This window comes from Takifugu rubripes, chromosome 18, assembly GCF_901000725.2.
Source record: "Takifugu rubripes chromosome 18, fTakRub1.2, whole genome shotgun sequence".
Lineage (NCBI taxonomy): Eukaryota > Metazoa > Chordata > Actinopteri > Tetraodontiformes > Tetraodontidae > Takifugu > Takifugu rubripes.
The window spans coordinates 6,309,280-6,327,673 of record NC_042302.1 but is presented as its reverse complement, the minus strand read 5'-3'; the positions used below and the strand labels follow the sequence as shown (position 1 = coordinate 6,327,673).

Sequence of the window (18,394 nt, the reverse complement as noted above, 5' to 3'; positions counted from 1 at the left end):
TTCATGTGGTTTTGGTCAACTGTCCACAGGTCAGCCCCTCACACAAATATGCGGGCTCTCGTTATAAGACTTCAAACTGAAAGCGCGCACGACGCCACCGATGTGTAGTTTGTGTGTGTGTGTGAGTGGTTTGGCTGCATTCACGTGTGTGTGTGTGTCAACACTAAAATAAGCAATGTGTGTGCCTTTGAGCAAGCTGTCCTCATTAAGAGAGGAAACTGTTTCTCTCTCTCGGTCGTTTTGTAAATCATTATGTGAAGGGTTAATTGCAGCAGAGAAAATACAGTTAGAAAATAGGAACACAAAAATATTTATTTATGATTTATATAGGCCCACTTTTTTGGTTCGGAAAAACCAAAGTCGCCCCCGTCTGGCTGCTGCTGAATGCGGCGTTGTGCTGCGCTGGCGCGCTGTTTAAATACGAGTTCTTTCCTTCACGTTTGTGTGTTAGGAGGAAGACGTGTGTAATATGTCGTGTGCTATGGCCCACATGCACATGTCTGCATTTGTGTCTGTGCTGAAAGGCCCTGCCGGTGTTGTTGATGTTGGGTGAGGACCGCAGTGAGCGTTTGGCCGCCATCTCCGCTCGTTCACCACACGCTGATGTTTCTACTCCTTCCTCCTTCACTGAAGCATTTCAACACATAGGAGGCTTTCCAGCACCCTGTCCTGGTCTGAATGGCCTCGGTTCTGTCTAATTAAAGCTGCCACTGGCAGCATTTTGAAGCATTTCAATGTATCTCTGCCAAATTAAACGCGATTGCTTGGGGCAACAGCTGTAAACAAAGTCAGCTTTGGGAGGATGAACATGTTGGATTTGATTATTTCTGTTCTTTTTTTTTTGCTCTTTCTTGCGACAATGTGATCTCAGACCCTCTGTGCAATTATGTCGGTGAAACAGAACGATTTCACTTTAGCATGAAAGTTTTCCAGGCACAAAGATCTAAAAAATTAAGCTAACACTCTATATTTGCTTTGAAAAATACATTAAAAATGAGTATTACATTTTTGATTCACTTCTTCTGCATTTTAGAAATTATATTTACATGACAAAAAGCCAATTTAATTTTCCTTTTTTCCCTCCTTTATTCATACAGTGCTACTATTAGTATTTTAAATGTTTTTGACAATTGAATTACTGCACCCATCTTGACTGTATTATAGCAAAAGGCCCTGTAGTGAATCATTTTGGGCTTCCTGTCCATAAACATAAGAAACATAACGTTATTCATGACTGACTAACATTCACCAATGAATGAATAACATTTACCAATGCACCATTGTGGTTTGTGTCCAGATGTCCATTATTTACAAGCATTAACAACAATATCCAGCTATTTTTATTTATTGTTTGCCATATCTGGGTTTTCTTTGAGCGATTTCCCCCCATCTATGGGTTTGTTAGTCATGTATCCATGGGAAGACACGCGTAGCGTCTGCTAATCCTTTACTCTCTGAGCCTCCTTTAACACCTGTATGACCTTTCCTGGTGTCTTCATACAGAATTAAAAGAGAATGATTTTAAAAACGTGTGGTGTGCTGCAATCCAGAGTGGAGAAAAAACAAGCTGTTCACTGAATAGCAGTGTTTATATTTCTCCTCAAAGGTTGACCCCGCACGATTAGCGCACATGCAACGCCACCTCTGAATGAGCTCAGCTGGCAAAGGATACGTTGCTATTACTGAGAACCACAACTGGCACAGCCGTGTTTACCTATGTCATATTTTTCATGTCTCACACATAAGGAAAAATTAAATTAAGGATTTGGGATTGGCAAGGATTGAGTTTAAGGAAAACAGTCAGAAAGGTTGAAGTTGAATGTACTGGCTGGAAGTCCGGGTTGTCCTTCAACATGCAGGGAACTAACACGAGGAAGACGGTACCTGTTTTTCCGACTGTGCGTGCGCCTGTTCCTCCTGGGCGAGCACCACTTCTCTCTCTGCTGTAATCTGAACGCTTTCCCTCAGCGCCTCCTCCAGCTCTTCGATGCGCTCTTCTTTCTGGCGGAGGGTATCCTGCAATGAGAGGAGATTCAAGTACTGCACAGTGACCGTCAATAGCTCCTATATCGGATGGGACTCGAACCCACAACCCCGAGGCCTTATGCTCTGCCAATCTGAGCTAGCAAGTCAAAAAAGGCTCGGTTGTCATGGGAAATTCACTTACTGGCAGGGACCAAAACCATTTTCAGTTTTAAGGGATAACAGATTTACAGCATTTAGTGCAGTTTAAATATTTTCTTATATTATTTCTCTGGCATGATCCATGTGATTTGTTTAAAAAAAAAGTGATAAGAAACAGATGTTTTTGAGTTAATACAGTGTGCATGTGAACAGTAATGTCATAAAAGCGATGTTGAACTATAACACTAAAATTGACTGAATGGTGGAATATCCATTGTAGAAAATAAGCTGGAATTTTAAGAAAGATTTCAAAACCTTTTTATGTAGTGGCTTGAAAGGATTTTTATATCAACTGTTTTTACAGAAATTCACTTGACGTGCTTAAACTTTGCTAATGTAACATCTGTCATATCTGAGAGACAGTCCATCACATTAGGGACTCGGTCATATGCTGTTAATGTGTCCCCAAAGTGAAAACACTCACAATTCCAGATTTCTGTTTCCAGTAACCGGGATAAGGAGTCGACGATATGATTTACATCTGCCCCTTCCAATCATACATGAAGCTGTTTTCCCTTAAAGGGCTGTTTGCCTTCCTGCCAAGGCATCTGCCTCTTCAAGTTAAATTAAAGCTGAAGGTGCCGATGGAGACAGAGCAGTCGGGAGAGGATGAGACATTACAGTGGCCATCGTCAGACCTCCAGCTCATCACAACACGTGTTATAAATCTGGTCCTGCTGCAGCTCCGACGTTAGTTCTCGTCTAGCTATGCAGACTGAGATTGACTTTAATTAGATTAAATCTTGTTGTATTCAATTGCAGTCGAGTCTAAATTACGCTCACATTTCATTTTCACCATTGAGGCCCGAACTATGCAGACAAAGATGACAATAGACACATGGTTCCGACCGCACTCCTGCCTCAGATGTGACTCACGTAGCCACAAGCCAATCTTTTAACCGCAGTCATCCACCAAACCACAACATCCAAACTCGTCAGCAACAGGCAGAATATTCTCACATGCACACACACACACAGACACACACACACACAGAATGTCTCCAATCAACAGTCCTCCGAGGTTAATGGCTCTGGGAGGAGGCTGCAAGAGGAGAGGAAGGAGAGACAGAGTCATCCAAAGTTTACCGGAAACTAAGAGGTGCGAGGAAAATCAAAGACAGATATGTGGAGGTCATGGAAAACTTTAAACCTGAAGAAATACAAAGATATACTGTATATATATTTTTTTATTTTTTTATTTTTTTTTAAATCCTGTGAGCCTTTGACACTGAAGCAAATATTTTCAAACCAGAGGAAATGTTCTAAAATCCACAGAATCCTCTTGCTGGTTGAGTGTGTGTTGTGTGGAGGTTGTTGCAGTGCTCTTTAATCACCTCTCCACCAGATTCCCTCGTACTCATCTGACCATCTTAGATCTGCTCTCCCTGTCAATCATCCTCTTTCGTTATCCCTCATACAGTCCCTGAGTGAGAACTGGTGTGCGTGTGTGTGTGTGTGTGTGTGTGTGAGAGAGAGAGAGAGAGAGAGAGAGAAGAGAGAGAGAGAAGAGAGAGAGTTTGACATTGCCTACGGCTGCTTCCTGTCACAATTGTCAAGTTATGATGAATCATTGTTGTGATAGGAGACAATATTGAAGCCACGGCAGAGAGAGAGGAGAGAAACTTTCTGTGCCTCACCCTCTCCTAGATCTCCCAGTTCTTCCTCCCTCTCCACGTACCTTTATCTGCTGGGAACTTTCATTCAGATTGTCCTCTCTCTTCTTAGCATCCTCCATCAGCTGGGCATTCCTGCTCTTCTCCAGTTGCTCCTTGTGCTTCAGGTTGGCCATTTTCTTCGACTGTTCTTTCACCTGCCTGCACATATGAAGACAAGCAGCAAACAATTAACACAAAAACTACATGCCAACGTTGGTCATACCAACGCACAGCAGACAACGCACACAAAGATAAATACACGGGTGTTTTATGGAGATTCCTTTTTTGGGGGAAATAAATAGTGCTCAAGACTGTAAAAATGCAGAAGAATTTAATTAAAATACAGCGTAGCGGTGGTCTCTCTAAAGATGCTGACCGTAACAGATCAAGATCTGCAGTTGGAGTCCAGAAGGAGATATTTCTTACATGTTTAAATACAAATTAAATTAGAAGGATCAGCAAATACGCTGAATTGCTGGATTCTTCTTTTTTTTTTAAGCATTGAGAAGATAACATCTGAGGTCGACCAGCCCTGGAGAAACATGTTTAAAGCTGCCTGACACCACAAGTGAGATGATTGTTCATGATTACTATGATTAGTAACTAATAGGTGCAATTTAATGCCATAATGAAATCGCTCAAGATGGCTGTAATGTAAAGATCAGTGCAGGAATTCATTATAGACTTATGACTTAATGACTATATAATATCTGATAGTTCAACATAGAGAAAAGAGCTGTTCACTGAGGGATTATTGGGTGTCTGGAAGCAGCGTGTAAATCATCATTGGGAAAAAAGAATGTGTGAGCAATAGAGTATGATGAGAAGGGGGGTGACGGGGAGAGGGAAAGATTCCTCGTGGGAGCAGTGTGGAGAGAGTTTAATCCATGTTTAAGCAGTCTGGAAGCTATTGTAGCTCTGTCACAGACCTATCAGCTATCACACAGCCTGACTAAATTAGAGTCTTTTACACACACGCGCGCTAAACCAAGCTAATGCCAGTAAGATTTGACAATGTCTACCGAATCATGGCACAGATGTAAGATGGGATATTGATGCAGGCCGTCTTAAGACAAAGCTAAACTGCTGACTAACACGTTCGAATGCATTAAGGCTCGGCCAAAGTCATCCTTGTCGCTCTGTGAGTCTTTTGTCTATTTGCTTTTTTAATGTGTCGGTCTCCTGCAAATGTTTATGCACATGTGCACACTCCTGCTAGCATAACTTCTTACAGGATCATAGCTAAATCCATTTTTGTCACTGCTTCCAGTAAAAGAGCTGATCCCTGAGCTGAAATAGTGATGGGAAACCTGTAGCAAACTTCAGCTGGAATGCACGCACGAAGGTCATAAACTGCGGCTCTTAACAGGTTCCTATCTCTATCTGCACTACGTGTGCACAACAGAGCTTTAGTATGTATTAGAGTAGTCTTATTTTTCACAATTTCACACCTACGGGTTCAAGCGTCTCATTAATATAGCTTTATTGCTTGGTTGTTGTAGATATGTGCGATACACGTAAAACATCCTAACTTTTATCTTTCTTGTTAACTTCACTAACATCGGGTAATGTAAGTGATCCATCACAAGGCTTACACGAGAGGCTGACTGCCAGAAAAGTTGAGCAACGCTATTGGCTTGGACGGTAAAATAAAATCCTCTATGTGTTTGCGAAAAAAGGTCCAGGGGGCCCAATTCCAAACCGTCCAGAGAATATCTGGAAAGCTGGAGGAAAACTTGAAATATGACGACGGGGGCCAGAGCCGCTCTGCAGCACCTGGTCATTCAAACCTGACAGAATAATATCAACTGCATTCAAAAGTGTGGTTTGGACTTGTTATTGTAAGGTCTTTTAAAGGCAGACGTGCTGCATCATTATCACATCCAAATTGAGTTCAGGAAAGATGAAGTGAGAGCACACAGAGTTTCCTTTGTTCAGTGATTTGCACCACGAAACGTACGGTCATTTGAATATTTGGGATCAATTTTTTATGCTCGTTACCCGATGTAAGTGTGTAACAGGTCATAAAGATACAGGAATGTTCCTATTGGAGGCTTTCCAGTAGGCTCCCGCCATCTGGTAAGCTCTCTGAGGTTTCCACCTTTTCTGCTACATTGACTGTGTACGTGATCGTATGTGGGATAGTCGCTCTTCTTACTCCCCTCTTTCTGCTGTATGTCACATTTTAAATGAGAAACGATAATTGCGCCAGACCGCTGAAAATGGACGAATGTGCTAAACTTTAACCCCCCAATGCTCGTTATTTCGGATGATATTCCAGACTCTCATCAGACCCTGGGTGGTTTCTTCTCTCCTTTCCTCCTCATGATTCTGTGCTTGTTGACTTTTTTGTGCTTCCATATTTACTGCCGACCTGCCTCTCAAAGCTATCACAAATTCATCATCTGCATATGAAGAAATTTTATCAAGCACTGATGGTCTTGGATATTAGCTCCTGATGTAACAGCTGTCTATAATATACTTTGTCTGTTCATCCTCAACTCGAGGCATTTCATGCCAACAAAAGCAAAAATAACCAAGAAATAAATTTGATGTATTGTTTGGTATCGAAAGTACTTGACCAGTTTCATTTACACATTTTATTTCTTTAAATTCTGATCATCGTTCATCTACACTACTAAACAAGTTTCTTGTTGAATTTCTGTCCTTGATTCTGATAATCAAACAGTAAGTGGTGTAAATAGTTTTTATTAAAAACAACTTGAGAATGAAACTCTTCACTGCTGCCTAAAAGGGCAAAACTTTCTTGGTGAACTCTGGGACATGGTTCAGAGGAAGCAGCGTGGCATTTGAAGCTGCTTTTATGTCCTAAATTCTCCCTCAACTCTGCCTCTCAAATAACCAAAAAGTGGCTGCAAAACATCTTAGATGAGGGACCAGCAGCTATAAAGCTGCAAACGCTGCACATAAATGTGTGATAAGACCAAACCTACAGATAAATTCCAAACAAAGGCTCGACTTTGCCAAAATGGTGCAGATGACACAGCAAATGCACATCTAATCTGTGCCGTCATGTTTCAAACAAATACGCAACCATTGTGGAAACACCATGACGGCTCCATGAACCTTATAAAACCACAGAAATACGATACCCTAATCACCTGCTCGTACGTAAAATAAACATAAATGCAAATACAGCCGTTACAAACTAATGTTCAATATATAGTTGGGCTACTGTTGGCAACAGCGTATACTCTAGTAAAGCTTTAAGTCTGAACACTTAAATAAATAAATAAAATTAAACTCACTCATTAGCATGTTGCTGATATTCAGGGACCCACATAAAGGTAGTATTAATATTGCATTTGGAGCCTTTTATAAATATTTAATCAGGAAAGCTCGGGGGTCTGGTGTGTTTATGACACAGTTCGACCAAAATTAACATCAAGGATTTCTTTCAAACCACTTGGAATTCAGTATTTCCTTTGAAAATACAGGAAATATTAGTTTCATTTACTCAAGCCATAACATTTTAAAAAAGGAAAACCAGATCAAAACGTAAGCACAAGTAAGGCTTTTAAAAGGAGTGAAATTATTATTTTTTATATAATGAGGAAAATCTCCTAATTCCTAAGTAAACAGGGAGAAAAGTTTAAATGTGTTTATGTTAAAACCTGCCTTCACTAACAAATGCCTGTTTCCATAACAGTTAATTGTCTATTAATGTCTATTTGAACAAATATGACATTTTTACAACATGATAACAAATCACATGTTGATGGAAGCATGTTTCTACTGAAAACTACTTAAATATTTATCACACTTTGCTTATGTTTTGCAATATGAAAGTGCATAGAATGATTTATACCCAGCAGCCCTTTTGTTTGTGTACTTGTGAAAATGTGTCAAAAAAAGCATGTTCCCTTATTTCTCCTGCAAATATTGTAGGTGCCTGCAGGTATTTTAATTAGGCGACTCTCAACAGCCGTCACCTCAGCAGAATTGTCACCTTTCCGCTAAGAAAGACTTTCCTGACTGTGCAATCGTGCGCGTTATGCGCAGGTCTGCTGGGCGAGCCCGCTCGTCGCCACCCATTAGCTGACAAATCCCTGCGCCACCTCGATGCAAAGTCATACAGAACCTCAAAGTGAGGTTACGCGCGGCAAGAAAATGCAATTCCTTTTAAAGCTGCAGCAACCCTGCTGTCACACAGCTGACAGTGGATGAGGAGTTCCTCAGTCTAAGATCACAGCAACAAAGGAAGACACAGCACAAAAAGCACCAGAAAGGACAGAAGCAGAAAAAGGACTCTTCTGTTTTCTTCCAGGCGGCAAATTTTCTTTTGTTGTTTCCCCCTCTAGAGTTCAATCACAAAACAGCAGAACAACACTGAAAAGAGGCTGCCAAGACAGCAGGGGAAGAGTGGCTGTGGAAGTAGAAAAAAAAGGAGAGAGCAAACAAAGAGCTGGCACTGGGGAGACCTTCACAGCAGAGAGGCTCGCACACACTCCAACCACCAGATTGATGCAGGAAGCAGAAGGGAGAGGGAGTTATTATGTGGTCGATTACAATGGTCAAAAAAAGGTTCTAAGTTTGAATTGAACAAATTCAGACTTTTGCTGTTTTGCACGCTGAAATGTGATCACGGGGCCATCTCCTATTTCCCATATTAGGGAGAAGAAAAGCCCCGGTTTTAGGACTCGAAGGGAACTGTAAGGGTTATACAAGGTAGCACTTAAAATGAAGCAAATGCGGTTTGATATCTGGGACAATGAAGGGACACGGTACTCACCTTGAGGTAAGACTGGGTAGAGAGCAGCGTGGGGTTGTAAAAAAATAAAAGAGGGAGAAAGGCAGAGAAGAGGCAAAGGTGAAAGAGAAGACAAGTGTTGGTTTGGCTATGATATAAGCTTAAAAGCAGAGACATAATTAGATATATAGAGATAGTGCAGGCAGACAGAGGTGTGATCAGGCAGGCAGCGAGGCAGGCAGGCACACGGGTTAAACACAAGCAATTAAAGTCTGATCTTCTCACTATGAATCGCACAGTTTTGTTCTCTGTAGTTTGAGGACTGCAGACCAGAAGACTGGAACGTGTGCGTGTGTGGTGGACTCTCAGCCATCTGGCCTGCAGTCGTTCAGTGTGAAATCTGAAGACAGTCCGCTTCCTAATTTGATTGAGTATAATCACTACTCATACTTTTGGTTAAACTGGCAGAGCTCGGAGTTTGGGTCCAGCGATTCATGCCCGGGAACCTGTGCCGATGATGGCATGCACAGCTCGATTGTCCATAAAAGAACAATAAAATACACAATAAACTTCTCCAGCGTCTCTGGTTCTTCATTTCCTAATTATTTTTTTGTTTCTTTTCGTTCCAGTTCTTCCCCCATTCTGTTTTTCAACCTCGACCACCAGCACCATCACCACCACCACACCTTCTTTTCCTTATGCCCCCCTCCTTTCTCCGTTTTCCACTCTTCTGTCCAAATCCTTTATTTTGGCCATCAGGGCAGATTTTCAGCTCCATTTCCCCTCAGTGTGAAGTCACTCCGTCCGCTCCAATTACCATCCTAGTTACTGAAATAAATAACCTAGTAGCACTACAGCTGGAGTTAAAGTAGGAGGTGAAAAAGGGAGGGATGCTTATCCCCCCTTCTTTTACCCACATGTGATATTTTCATTTGTAATGTTCTTGCTGCTTGTTCATTCGAAGCTCCTAAATCTAATTTGAAGATAGTTTAGCACAAATTTGCCACAGGCAAGTGCGTGTGCTGGGACACACACATTTCCTTCAGGGTAACAAGCAGCCTTTAGCTATTATTACACTCGATTTGGGGATTTTAACAACATTTAGCCACTGAATCTGATGCCATAATCTTTAAAATGTTACTGTAAATCAGTGGCCTAGTATCAGTTTAAATTTTGCATCAAAATATAAAAGCTTTCCATCATAATTCATCTTAGCTCAATTACTTTTTTGCCTAAAAATTGTAAAGGGGGGGGGGGCTGAGTCAGTTCTGCCATTTTCATTAGTGTTTCACCATGTCAGAGTTTCACCGCAGCCTTGGCCAAGCTTACTTTCCCAAATTATACATCTAAAAGTTAAATTAAACCACCCGCTGTGGGGATGTAGAAACTATTAAAGGGCCTTACGCTCTTTAATACGACCTCTACGAGCCACTTATTTCACAGTAATAACTGTCTGTGTCCCAGTGGGTGAAAGGAAGTTACATTAATGTACATCATAAAAAAACCTTACCCTTGTTAATGCAATATTAATTATACTTGTGCAAAATCCTTTTAAAATGTATTTGCAACTAAACACAGATTAATTTTGTACCGGTTTTCTTTGGGGCTGCCTACTGAAATTTCTCACTTAAATGGCTATAAGATCTAAAATAGAGATCATCTAAAAGCTCCTCTGTTAGACGCACAAACACAGTCTGTAGTCCGTAGGTTTTTAATTATTATATTGATTTTCTCGTATTTCTCGTACATCTCCCTAAACTCATTAACACCTATTAGTCTTTTATTTGAACAAAAAAGAGGGAGACTGACAAGACAGAAAGAAAGAGAGAAATTTAAAGGCATCACAGGGGCACAGACAGTCACAGACCTGCCTAACTCCTGCAAAAATCTTTGGTTTCATGTTACTTTCTGAATTTAAACAGCCTGCCAATTGTTTTTCTGACCCAAACCAACTCTTAAGACAACGAAACAGACAACACAAATACATCAGAGAGGCAGTTAGACACAAAAGCAAGCAGGCGTGCAGGCAGAGCGATCAGATAGACTTGAAAATACAGGACAGATTAAGCTTCATTAAAATACTGTGTACAAGCAAATAATGAAATCAAGAGGAGAAACCTTAGTTAGAAACAGACAATCGCTCCTAATAGCAGAGAGCAAATTAAAAATGTACAGTTCAGATCCCTAAATAAAGAAAAAAAGTGCATTAAACTCTGCAAGTTAGAAATCCCTCGGCTGAAAGTAAAAGAAAATTGAAGCGTGAGGAAAATCAAAACGGAGCCACGAAACGAAAGAGTTGCATCATTGACGAGGACCGGAGCGTGCACAGCAGAGACTCTGATGTCAAACTGTGCCTCCATTTGACAACTTTAGGGAGAAGTTTGGCGTCCAAGTATAAGAGAAGAGAAAAACATTACATCTCTCGTGAGTCCAGACGACCTGTCGAGGTCTGCTGGATACTCAAAAAATGATGCAAGTCTGTGGTGTTGGTTATTAGTAAACACACAACGCTCGGCCCCATGTGGAAAAGAGCGAGAAACACCAAAGATCAAAAGGTTTCTGACTTTACTGTCTACATTTTTCCATTTTTAAGGGATTGCCACTACAGATATCGATAAAAATGCCAATCAAACTAAAGTTTTCAAACGCGTTTGACACCTTAAAACTCTTCCACATGGCGCTGGACGCTTCAGTTGCCCTTCTTCAGACAAGCAAAGTGATTCTTTGTCCATCTACGTGACAGACGGGGCCGCCAGCCACTCACGTGCCCAAGTAGTCCCACACCAGCCCTCCCATTGGCTGCTGACAGCTAGAGGGGGGAGGGGCCTGTTTTCTGGACTGCTGAGAATGCCACAGATGAGAGGCAGAGGGGTTTCTGGGGTTTGATGGCCACACACACATGAAATCACAAGCACGCACTCACGCAGGTAAATTAGCACATGGACGCAGGTGTGTTTATTCACACACACAAATGCCAATGAGGTGAAGATGATGACGCCCAAATGGGGTGGGGGAGGGGGTAGGGGGTGGGGGGGGCAGAGAACTAATGGATTAGTCCTGAAGGAAGGATTAGTCAACAGCAGATAGTTTAGTCTGACTGGAGATTTAAGAATGAGCAGATTTAGATTTTTCACCCACTCCACCTCATCGTTCCACCCTTGCCTCACCTCTCCAGTTCGTGGATCTTCTTCTCCCTGTCGTTCTTCTCGTTCTCGGTCTCCTTGAGGATCTCCAACAGGCGTTCCACCTCGGTCTGTGCTTTCCCGGCATCCTCTCTGTGCTGGGCCACTTCCTGCTCCAAACATGCTATCCGTATAGAGAGTTCAGCACTGGCCTGGGACTCCGCTGCTGCGCTCTGAGCCTGGAGCAGAAATTTGATATTCTAAATACACTGAGCATCTTCAAATCGGGCAAACACAATGTGGAAAAAGCAGCAAAATCTTGGATCTTGGATATAATCTAACAACGCTGACATGCTCGAAATAACAATGAGTGTATTGTTTTAAAATTTTATTGTTTTAATGTGTGCTATTTACAAGATGTTCTGGACAAATCATAACGTTTGCCACTATAAACGTTGAAGTTTCTTCATCTTTCATGCTTTTAACTGTGTTTTTCCAACTTTTTATTGTGTTGTTTTAGTGGTGAATCTGTGTTTTGCAGCTTTTCTGTGCAGCAAGTTGTCCTGCTTTATAAATACAACCGTCTTGCCTTGGTTTGGCATGCTGGAGACGTTTAGATTTGAGCGACGGCTCACCAAAAACTGGCAAAAAAATGCAGCTACCCACTTGTTTTTTACATGAAATGAAAAATGAAATAAAACAAAAGAGGAAAATAAAACCCTGCTTAGAGGTTAGAACAGCTGTGCGTGTTTCCCAGAAGTAAATGTTGATCTTGGGACGCGCTGACTTTGTGTCTACGTGCACATGCCTCGGTCATACAATACATAAACCGTATTAGTCTTGGAAGTGTGCGTCGGTTTTCACAAGGTTCTATGTAGAGAAGAAATGTTTGGGTGTCTGATGGAATTATAAGTAGTTCTAGAAGAAAAGAAAAGAGAGAGAGAAATATAAAAGGGAAACATCACACGCCATGTCAGCAAGTTCACACCTGAAGACAAGTGTTTTGTCTTTTCCATTCATAGCAGCAAAAAGAAACTGAGAAATAAAATACGATGAGAGAACAACCACAAACCCTCTGACACCTTCACGCACACACAAACGCGCTTCACATGTGTACGGCTGTCAGCGAGCCGTCGCCGCCACACCGTTTTTACTGGCTGCTGTGTGAAAGAATATGTGATATGGAAGCGCACATGCTCGCGCTCACACAGTCGCCCTCTTTCAAAACCCTCAAGGAAAACAAGGAAAGGGCAGAAAGACGAAAGGTTCGGGAGGTTAAAATCCTCCATTGGTGCCGTGTTTCTCTCTGAACTGTATGTGTGTCCCCCCATTGAGATTTAAGTAATCCGTGTTTTATTATCGGTTCACGATTTGGGATCAGGATCGGTGCCAAACTCGGACAGTCACGTCTCATTTCCAGGCGATTCAACATGACTGATTTCACACCCCCTCGGTCCAAAAAAAACATGCGCTCAGGGGGTAATTTTCTAATAGCAGTAATTCACTGTAACCTTCTTGAGCTGGTTCTCAAGCTGGACACACTCCTCCCTCTTCTGTTCCAGGCCGATTTCGAGACACTTCAGCCTGCTGTCCCTCTTCACGCTGGATGAAGCCAGAGAGGAAGCCTTCTCTTTCAGGTCCAACACAGAAGTCTGAAAAAGAGACGGGAGGAGTGAAAAAAAGCTCCCGCACGAAGCTGCTTCGAAGGGTAATTACGGTTTATAAACATTATTGTTTCCTTTTCTGCATCATTCTCCAATAAAACAATTTCCTGTGTCCTGTCTTCTCAAGCCTCCGTCCCTAAAGGCTCTCGCCCTTTCTTTTCTGGGCTTTTCCTGTTTTGGTATGTCCGGTGCAACACAAACCGACACGGAGACACGCTCAAACATGTCATTTTACACTTGACTGACAACACCAGCTCTCTACAGACTGCACATCATTATTTTTGCTTGGGCTTTGGTCAGAGAAACGTCCATGATTACACAGTATAGCCTGTAGGGGTATACACACGAGGATACTGCACACGTTTATTTTGAGAGTTACCACTAAACACAGCGAGATTTATTTGATGTAATAAAAGGACTTGAGTTGATTTTCTCTTACTCATTGCATTAAAGTTAATTTTGTGGCTTTTTTTTATTTTTTTACATTTTTGTCTAGTTCTAAATTATGGGAGGAAAAACACTGGGCTTGCACCTGCCTTCACTTCCAAAGGTAGAAAAAATACATAATTATACTACATGTTGGTTTTCCGTCTCACATGTGGCATGAATCATAAAGAAAGGAGATTTCGGGTCCAATCACTGTTTTCTTAGCCTCTGAAGCGTACTGTTGTTAAGGAAATATGACTGTTCTTGCTGTTGTCCTTCATTTGGGAGGATCCAGGGTTCTATTCTACAGTGATAGATCAATCACATTTGCCTGACAGGCACACAGAGTGAGCGTGTTTTTCTAACTTATAGCACAGATATGAATTGGTGTGATTATATGTGTGTTTTCCACCTCTCGGTCGGCTAGGTCAGCCTGCAGCTGGGAAACTTTCTCCCTCAGCTCCTTCAGCTCCTTCTTGCTGGTCTCAATCTCCTCTCCCTTTTCCCTGTCCTCCTTCTCCCGCTGCTCCTTCAGCCGCTCAATGATTCTCTCCTGGGCGCCAAGGAGTAATAGAGATGGACAGAAGGAGTTCAACAATTATTCACAGTCACTTAATATCAAGTTTCTATGCCAATAAAAGTTGCACTAAACTTAAAGTAGATGGCAGTGTTGACAGGATGTAACAGCCAACAGGAATTTTAGACACATAATATTTTGGCACAAAATGTGACATTCACAACTAATAAAAAGAAGTATAGATTATAGAAAAACACTGACACAGTTTAATAAAAACCAAGAAAGTTCACACAACACAAACGCAAATTAAATAAATGTGTGGCTCGATATTTAAGGTTCAATCTAAGTGTTCAATTGACCAGCAGAATATTTCTTTTGAAAGTGATAAAAAAAAATTAGCTTGTTTGAACCAAAAAACAGTAGAAAAAATGTCTATTTTGACCCATATAAATAAGTGTGTTGGTAATTGATTCGTGATTATTTTCAATGAAGATGCAACCATAATAAAATGCATAAAATAAAGCACGAGGTGTGTGTTCAGCCGCAGTATTCTACTTGTTATGAATGTACTGTATTGTTTAGTCTTGCAGTGACATTACAGTAGGACCTGCCTTATTAATTACTGGAGAAGGGTTTCACACCTTTGTTTCCTCTTTCTGGCATTGAGCAACACTCATTAAGTGAAATGATGTATAAACAGTGCGCAAATAAAGAGTCACTGAAGTCACTTTCTCAGTAAAACATGCTTTAACACAACAGTTCGCCACTGCTTAGAGGCCAAATTACGATGGTGTGAACGCCTGTGCTCATTCTTTAGTTATTGATTTAGTTGGGGGCTACTTAAATAGAGGAAATTGAAGCACAGCTCGTGATTTAATTGGGGAGTTTAATAAGTCTGTAAAGCCAAACATAGTGATGTAGCATGTGGTTGGCAGAGGAATACAATAAAGAAAGCAAGCGATGGAAGCACAAAAGAGTGTAAAAAGGGGGAAAGTTAGAGTCCAGACAGAGGTCTGCCAACACACCTCTGACTGACACCCTGATTATAAATCACTGGACAATTAATGGCCCTTTTTCCTCTGTGCGTGCGTGTTGGTGGAGGTGTTGCTGGTTGTCTTCCTAGAATCTGGATTTAGTGTGGAAAAACAGACCATGTCCGGAGTAACGTTTCAGCCACCACTTTTTGGCTCTAGCTCACATAAGTGAAAAGCAAAAGTGTGATTGTTGGTTTTATTCCCATCAGTCGGAGCCACGTGAGCAGAGACACGGATGCTTCCGCACCCGTTTTATGATGGCAGGAAGAAAGATTTAATAATGAAACAGCCAGTGTAATTACTGCTTCATTTCCGTTTATGATCATTAGGCTATTGCTGGCGCGCTCCATGACTTCGCTCATAGTCACTTTATTAATATAACCTTGGTCACCGGGGTTGACCTGAGGGTGGAACGCATCAAATGTGTGTAAGAGTGTGTGTACCTTCTCAGCCAGAGCCTCCTCAAGCGTTCCCAGAGCCGTGTCAGTGTTGGAAGTGTCCGTCTGTAAAGACTTGACTCTGTCTTTTAGACCACTCAGCTGTTTCTCTTTGTCCTTTAGCTGATCTTGAAGGTTCTCAATCTATATGGAAAAATGGGATAACAACACGGGGCGTGTGTGAGCAAAACATCTTGGATAAGTACTTTACACACTTTTTGTTGACGGCATATAGATAGAACAAATAGAACAAACAATATCTCATTTAGAGGTGAGCTGGAGATATTACATCTATTGAAAAAAGAAGACTAACATCTGTGCGTATATGTGTTATATTTTAATAAATGTAATTAAAAGATTTTGAGAAACTAAGGAGGACACTTGGGGGGAAAATGACAAAAGAAATCAATCTTTCTCTTCTCTATCAAGAAAGTCAGATTGGTATGTAACCTCTGACTGCACCGCAGGTGAGAAACATCTACAGTAGTGCAGAAATGTGTGTGTGTGTGTGTGTGTGTGTGTGTGTGTGTGTGTGTGTGTGCATGCGCGTGTGTATGCGTACATGTGTATCCACAATGTAAAACATTTCTAGCACCTCATTAATCAAATGTTCCCCTGACAGCTTGACTGACATAATCTCTCTCTCTCTAACAAACACACACACACACACCCACACCCACACACACACTTTGACATTGAGAGAAGGGGGTGACTTTGATGTCGTCTGCACTTCTTGAAACTGACAACTGCTGGATGAAGCGGCATATTTATTATATGTCTATTTAAGGCCACAAATTGTCTGTGACAGTATATTACAAAATGTTTGCTTATATTTAAGGAATAATTTAAGTAAATCTGAGACCAATTTCCACATCATTATCCTTAAAGTAACAAGGAGATGTCGAGGTTGTGTTTCAAAGAGCACATTTTAAGGACACACAGAAAACAGGGAGTAAAAGGGAAGTCAAAGGAAACAGAGACAAAGAGAGGCCATATTCAGTTTTTTCTACTTGTAAATAGAAGTCATGAGTAAATCATCAAGTGCAGATTAGATAACGAGGAGTTAGCGGCATCTCTGTCTCCCACTCAGACAGTGGACTCTATTCTATTTGAAGAAAGCAGAGGTCATCATTTATTGAACATAGGGACCTCATTAGTATGCATCTGATTTTAAATGCACTCTGTCTGTCTCCTTCCCCTCCTTCCCCTGTTTAATGTCTGACTGCTTAATTGTTGCTATCAATTATCTGCTCACACTGTTCTGTATTTTTTGGGGACAGCTGGAGGGGTGAAAAAGAAAAAGGATGGTGTCCAATCTATATAAAGGCAGTGTAAGAAGAAAAAAAAATGTTTATACGGTTGTTTGAACCCAATTATCTAAAAACTGAGCTTCTAGGTTGGAGTCTGTATGTGTATGGGACCATAAATACACAAATATACAGAAAGCAACTGCAATAAATTGTGTGCGTTGTACAACAGAATGAGGATTTGTCTGTCCTGTATTCGGTCCCCGCTGACATCCACAGAAACACAGCCCCATCTAGTGGTTGAAATTTAAAATTACAGCAAATGAAAGGACCAGAGCTGAGTCGCTTGTGAGGAACTGGGGCATTGGGAGACTTAAATCACCACGGATGTATAGTGCAAATAAGAGATATTTTCTTGCCTTCTTCTGCAGCACATTAACCTTTCGTTCCTTGACATCCAGCATGTCTTTGAGGTCGGTAATCTCCCCATGTTGAGTGCTTTTCTCCTCCGTCAGCTCTGACATCTGCTGGCTCTTTTTGGAGAGGAGTGATTCCTTCTCCTCTAGACGCAGACGAAGAGCATCGACCTGTGTATTCCCACACATTAAAACACTTAAAGTTAATGCAAACCAACATTTAGTTGTGACCTGTGATTGGAGCTACGTATACAGCAGAAAGTACCAGTAACATAGTGCCTGTACCTCCGTCTGTAATATAGCTGCTCTCTGCTCCTTAGCAGCAAGTGACTCCTTCAATACATCAACATGTTGTTTGCTGTCAGAAAACTGATTGGTCAGAGTTTCTAGTTTGGTCCTGAAAGCCAACAGCTCACTGTCCTTACGACTCAGATCTTGCTTCGCTTGTTCAATCTGACAGGAAGAGGATGAAAGGAAAAACAAGTTAGGCTCTATACAAGATAGGAGCCAATGATTCCTGTTTAGATCAATATCTTTACTAGAATCTGCTACAAGTATTAGTAGGTGAGCAAGAGACAATGTCTTCATTCTTGACTGAAGGCCAGAGTGAACTGCTCCAGTTCAAACAGACTGTAGAAATTTGAATTTGACCTGGTTCAATAATACTTGAAAAACTGAACGCTCCTTTCACACGTGGTCGCTCTAACAGGAGAGCCATGTGGGCATTAGCCAAAGCTGAAAATGTATAGGTCCCCAATGTGTGCTTACGATCTTAAATGTGCACAGGAGAGCCTGGGAGGACCTGAAGTGCTTCAGATAACCCTCGTACTAATGTGGCTGATCCATTGGGGTGCTGAATCATAAGATGGTGTTATGTGTTCCGTGACAGTTCGAGTCATGTTAAATTCAATGATTTGAGACTGAGAGAAGCCTGTTGTAGATATTTGCATGCATAAATAGTCCCAGTGTGCAGCAAAGGAA

At 41.4% G+C, this 18,394-nt stretch overlaps 1 protein-coding gene across 12 annotated transcripts in view; it reads right to left on the bottom strand.

The window, feature by feature from the left end:
• Window positions 1-18,394, bottom strand: part of LOC101063319 (ELKS/Rab6-interacting/CAST family member 1-like) — a 63,880-nt gene that overhangs the window by 25,783 nt on the left and 19,703 nt on the right. For 5 of the 12 annotated variants that reach the window (XR_003885789.1, XR_003885788.1, XM_029825814.1 and 2 more), the window contains 10 exons: window positions 17,699-17,866; window positions 17,417-17,584; window positions 15,757-15,894; window positions 14,175-14,315; window positions 13,184-13,324; window positions 11,718-11,911; window positions 11,315-11,425; window positions 8,593-8,604; window positions 3,863-3,998; window positions 1,885-2,016 (listed from right to left, as the gene is read on the bottom strand). Coding sequence is in view for 7 of the 12 variants with exons in the window: in XM_029825814.1 (XP_029681674.1) it covers window positions 1,885-2,016; window positions 3,863-3,998; window positions 8,593-8,604; window positions 11,315-11,425; window positions 11,718-11,911; window positions 13,184-13,324; window positions 14,175-14,315; window positions 15,757-15,894; window positions 17,417-17,584; window positions 17,699-17,866 (1,341 nt within the window). In the remaining 5 variants the exon portion in view is untranslated. The remainder of the gene's footprint in view (window positions 1-1,884; window positions 2,017-3,862; window positions 3,999-8,592; window positions 8,605-11,314; window positions 11,426-11,717; window positions 11,912-13,183; window positions 13,325-14,174; window positions 14,316-15,756; window positions 15,895-17,416; window positions 17,585-17,698; window positions 17,867-18,394) is intronic. The other 7 variants (XR_003885792.1, XR_003885790.1, XM_029825817.1 and 4 more) reach the window with 2 other exon arrangements.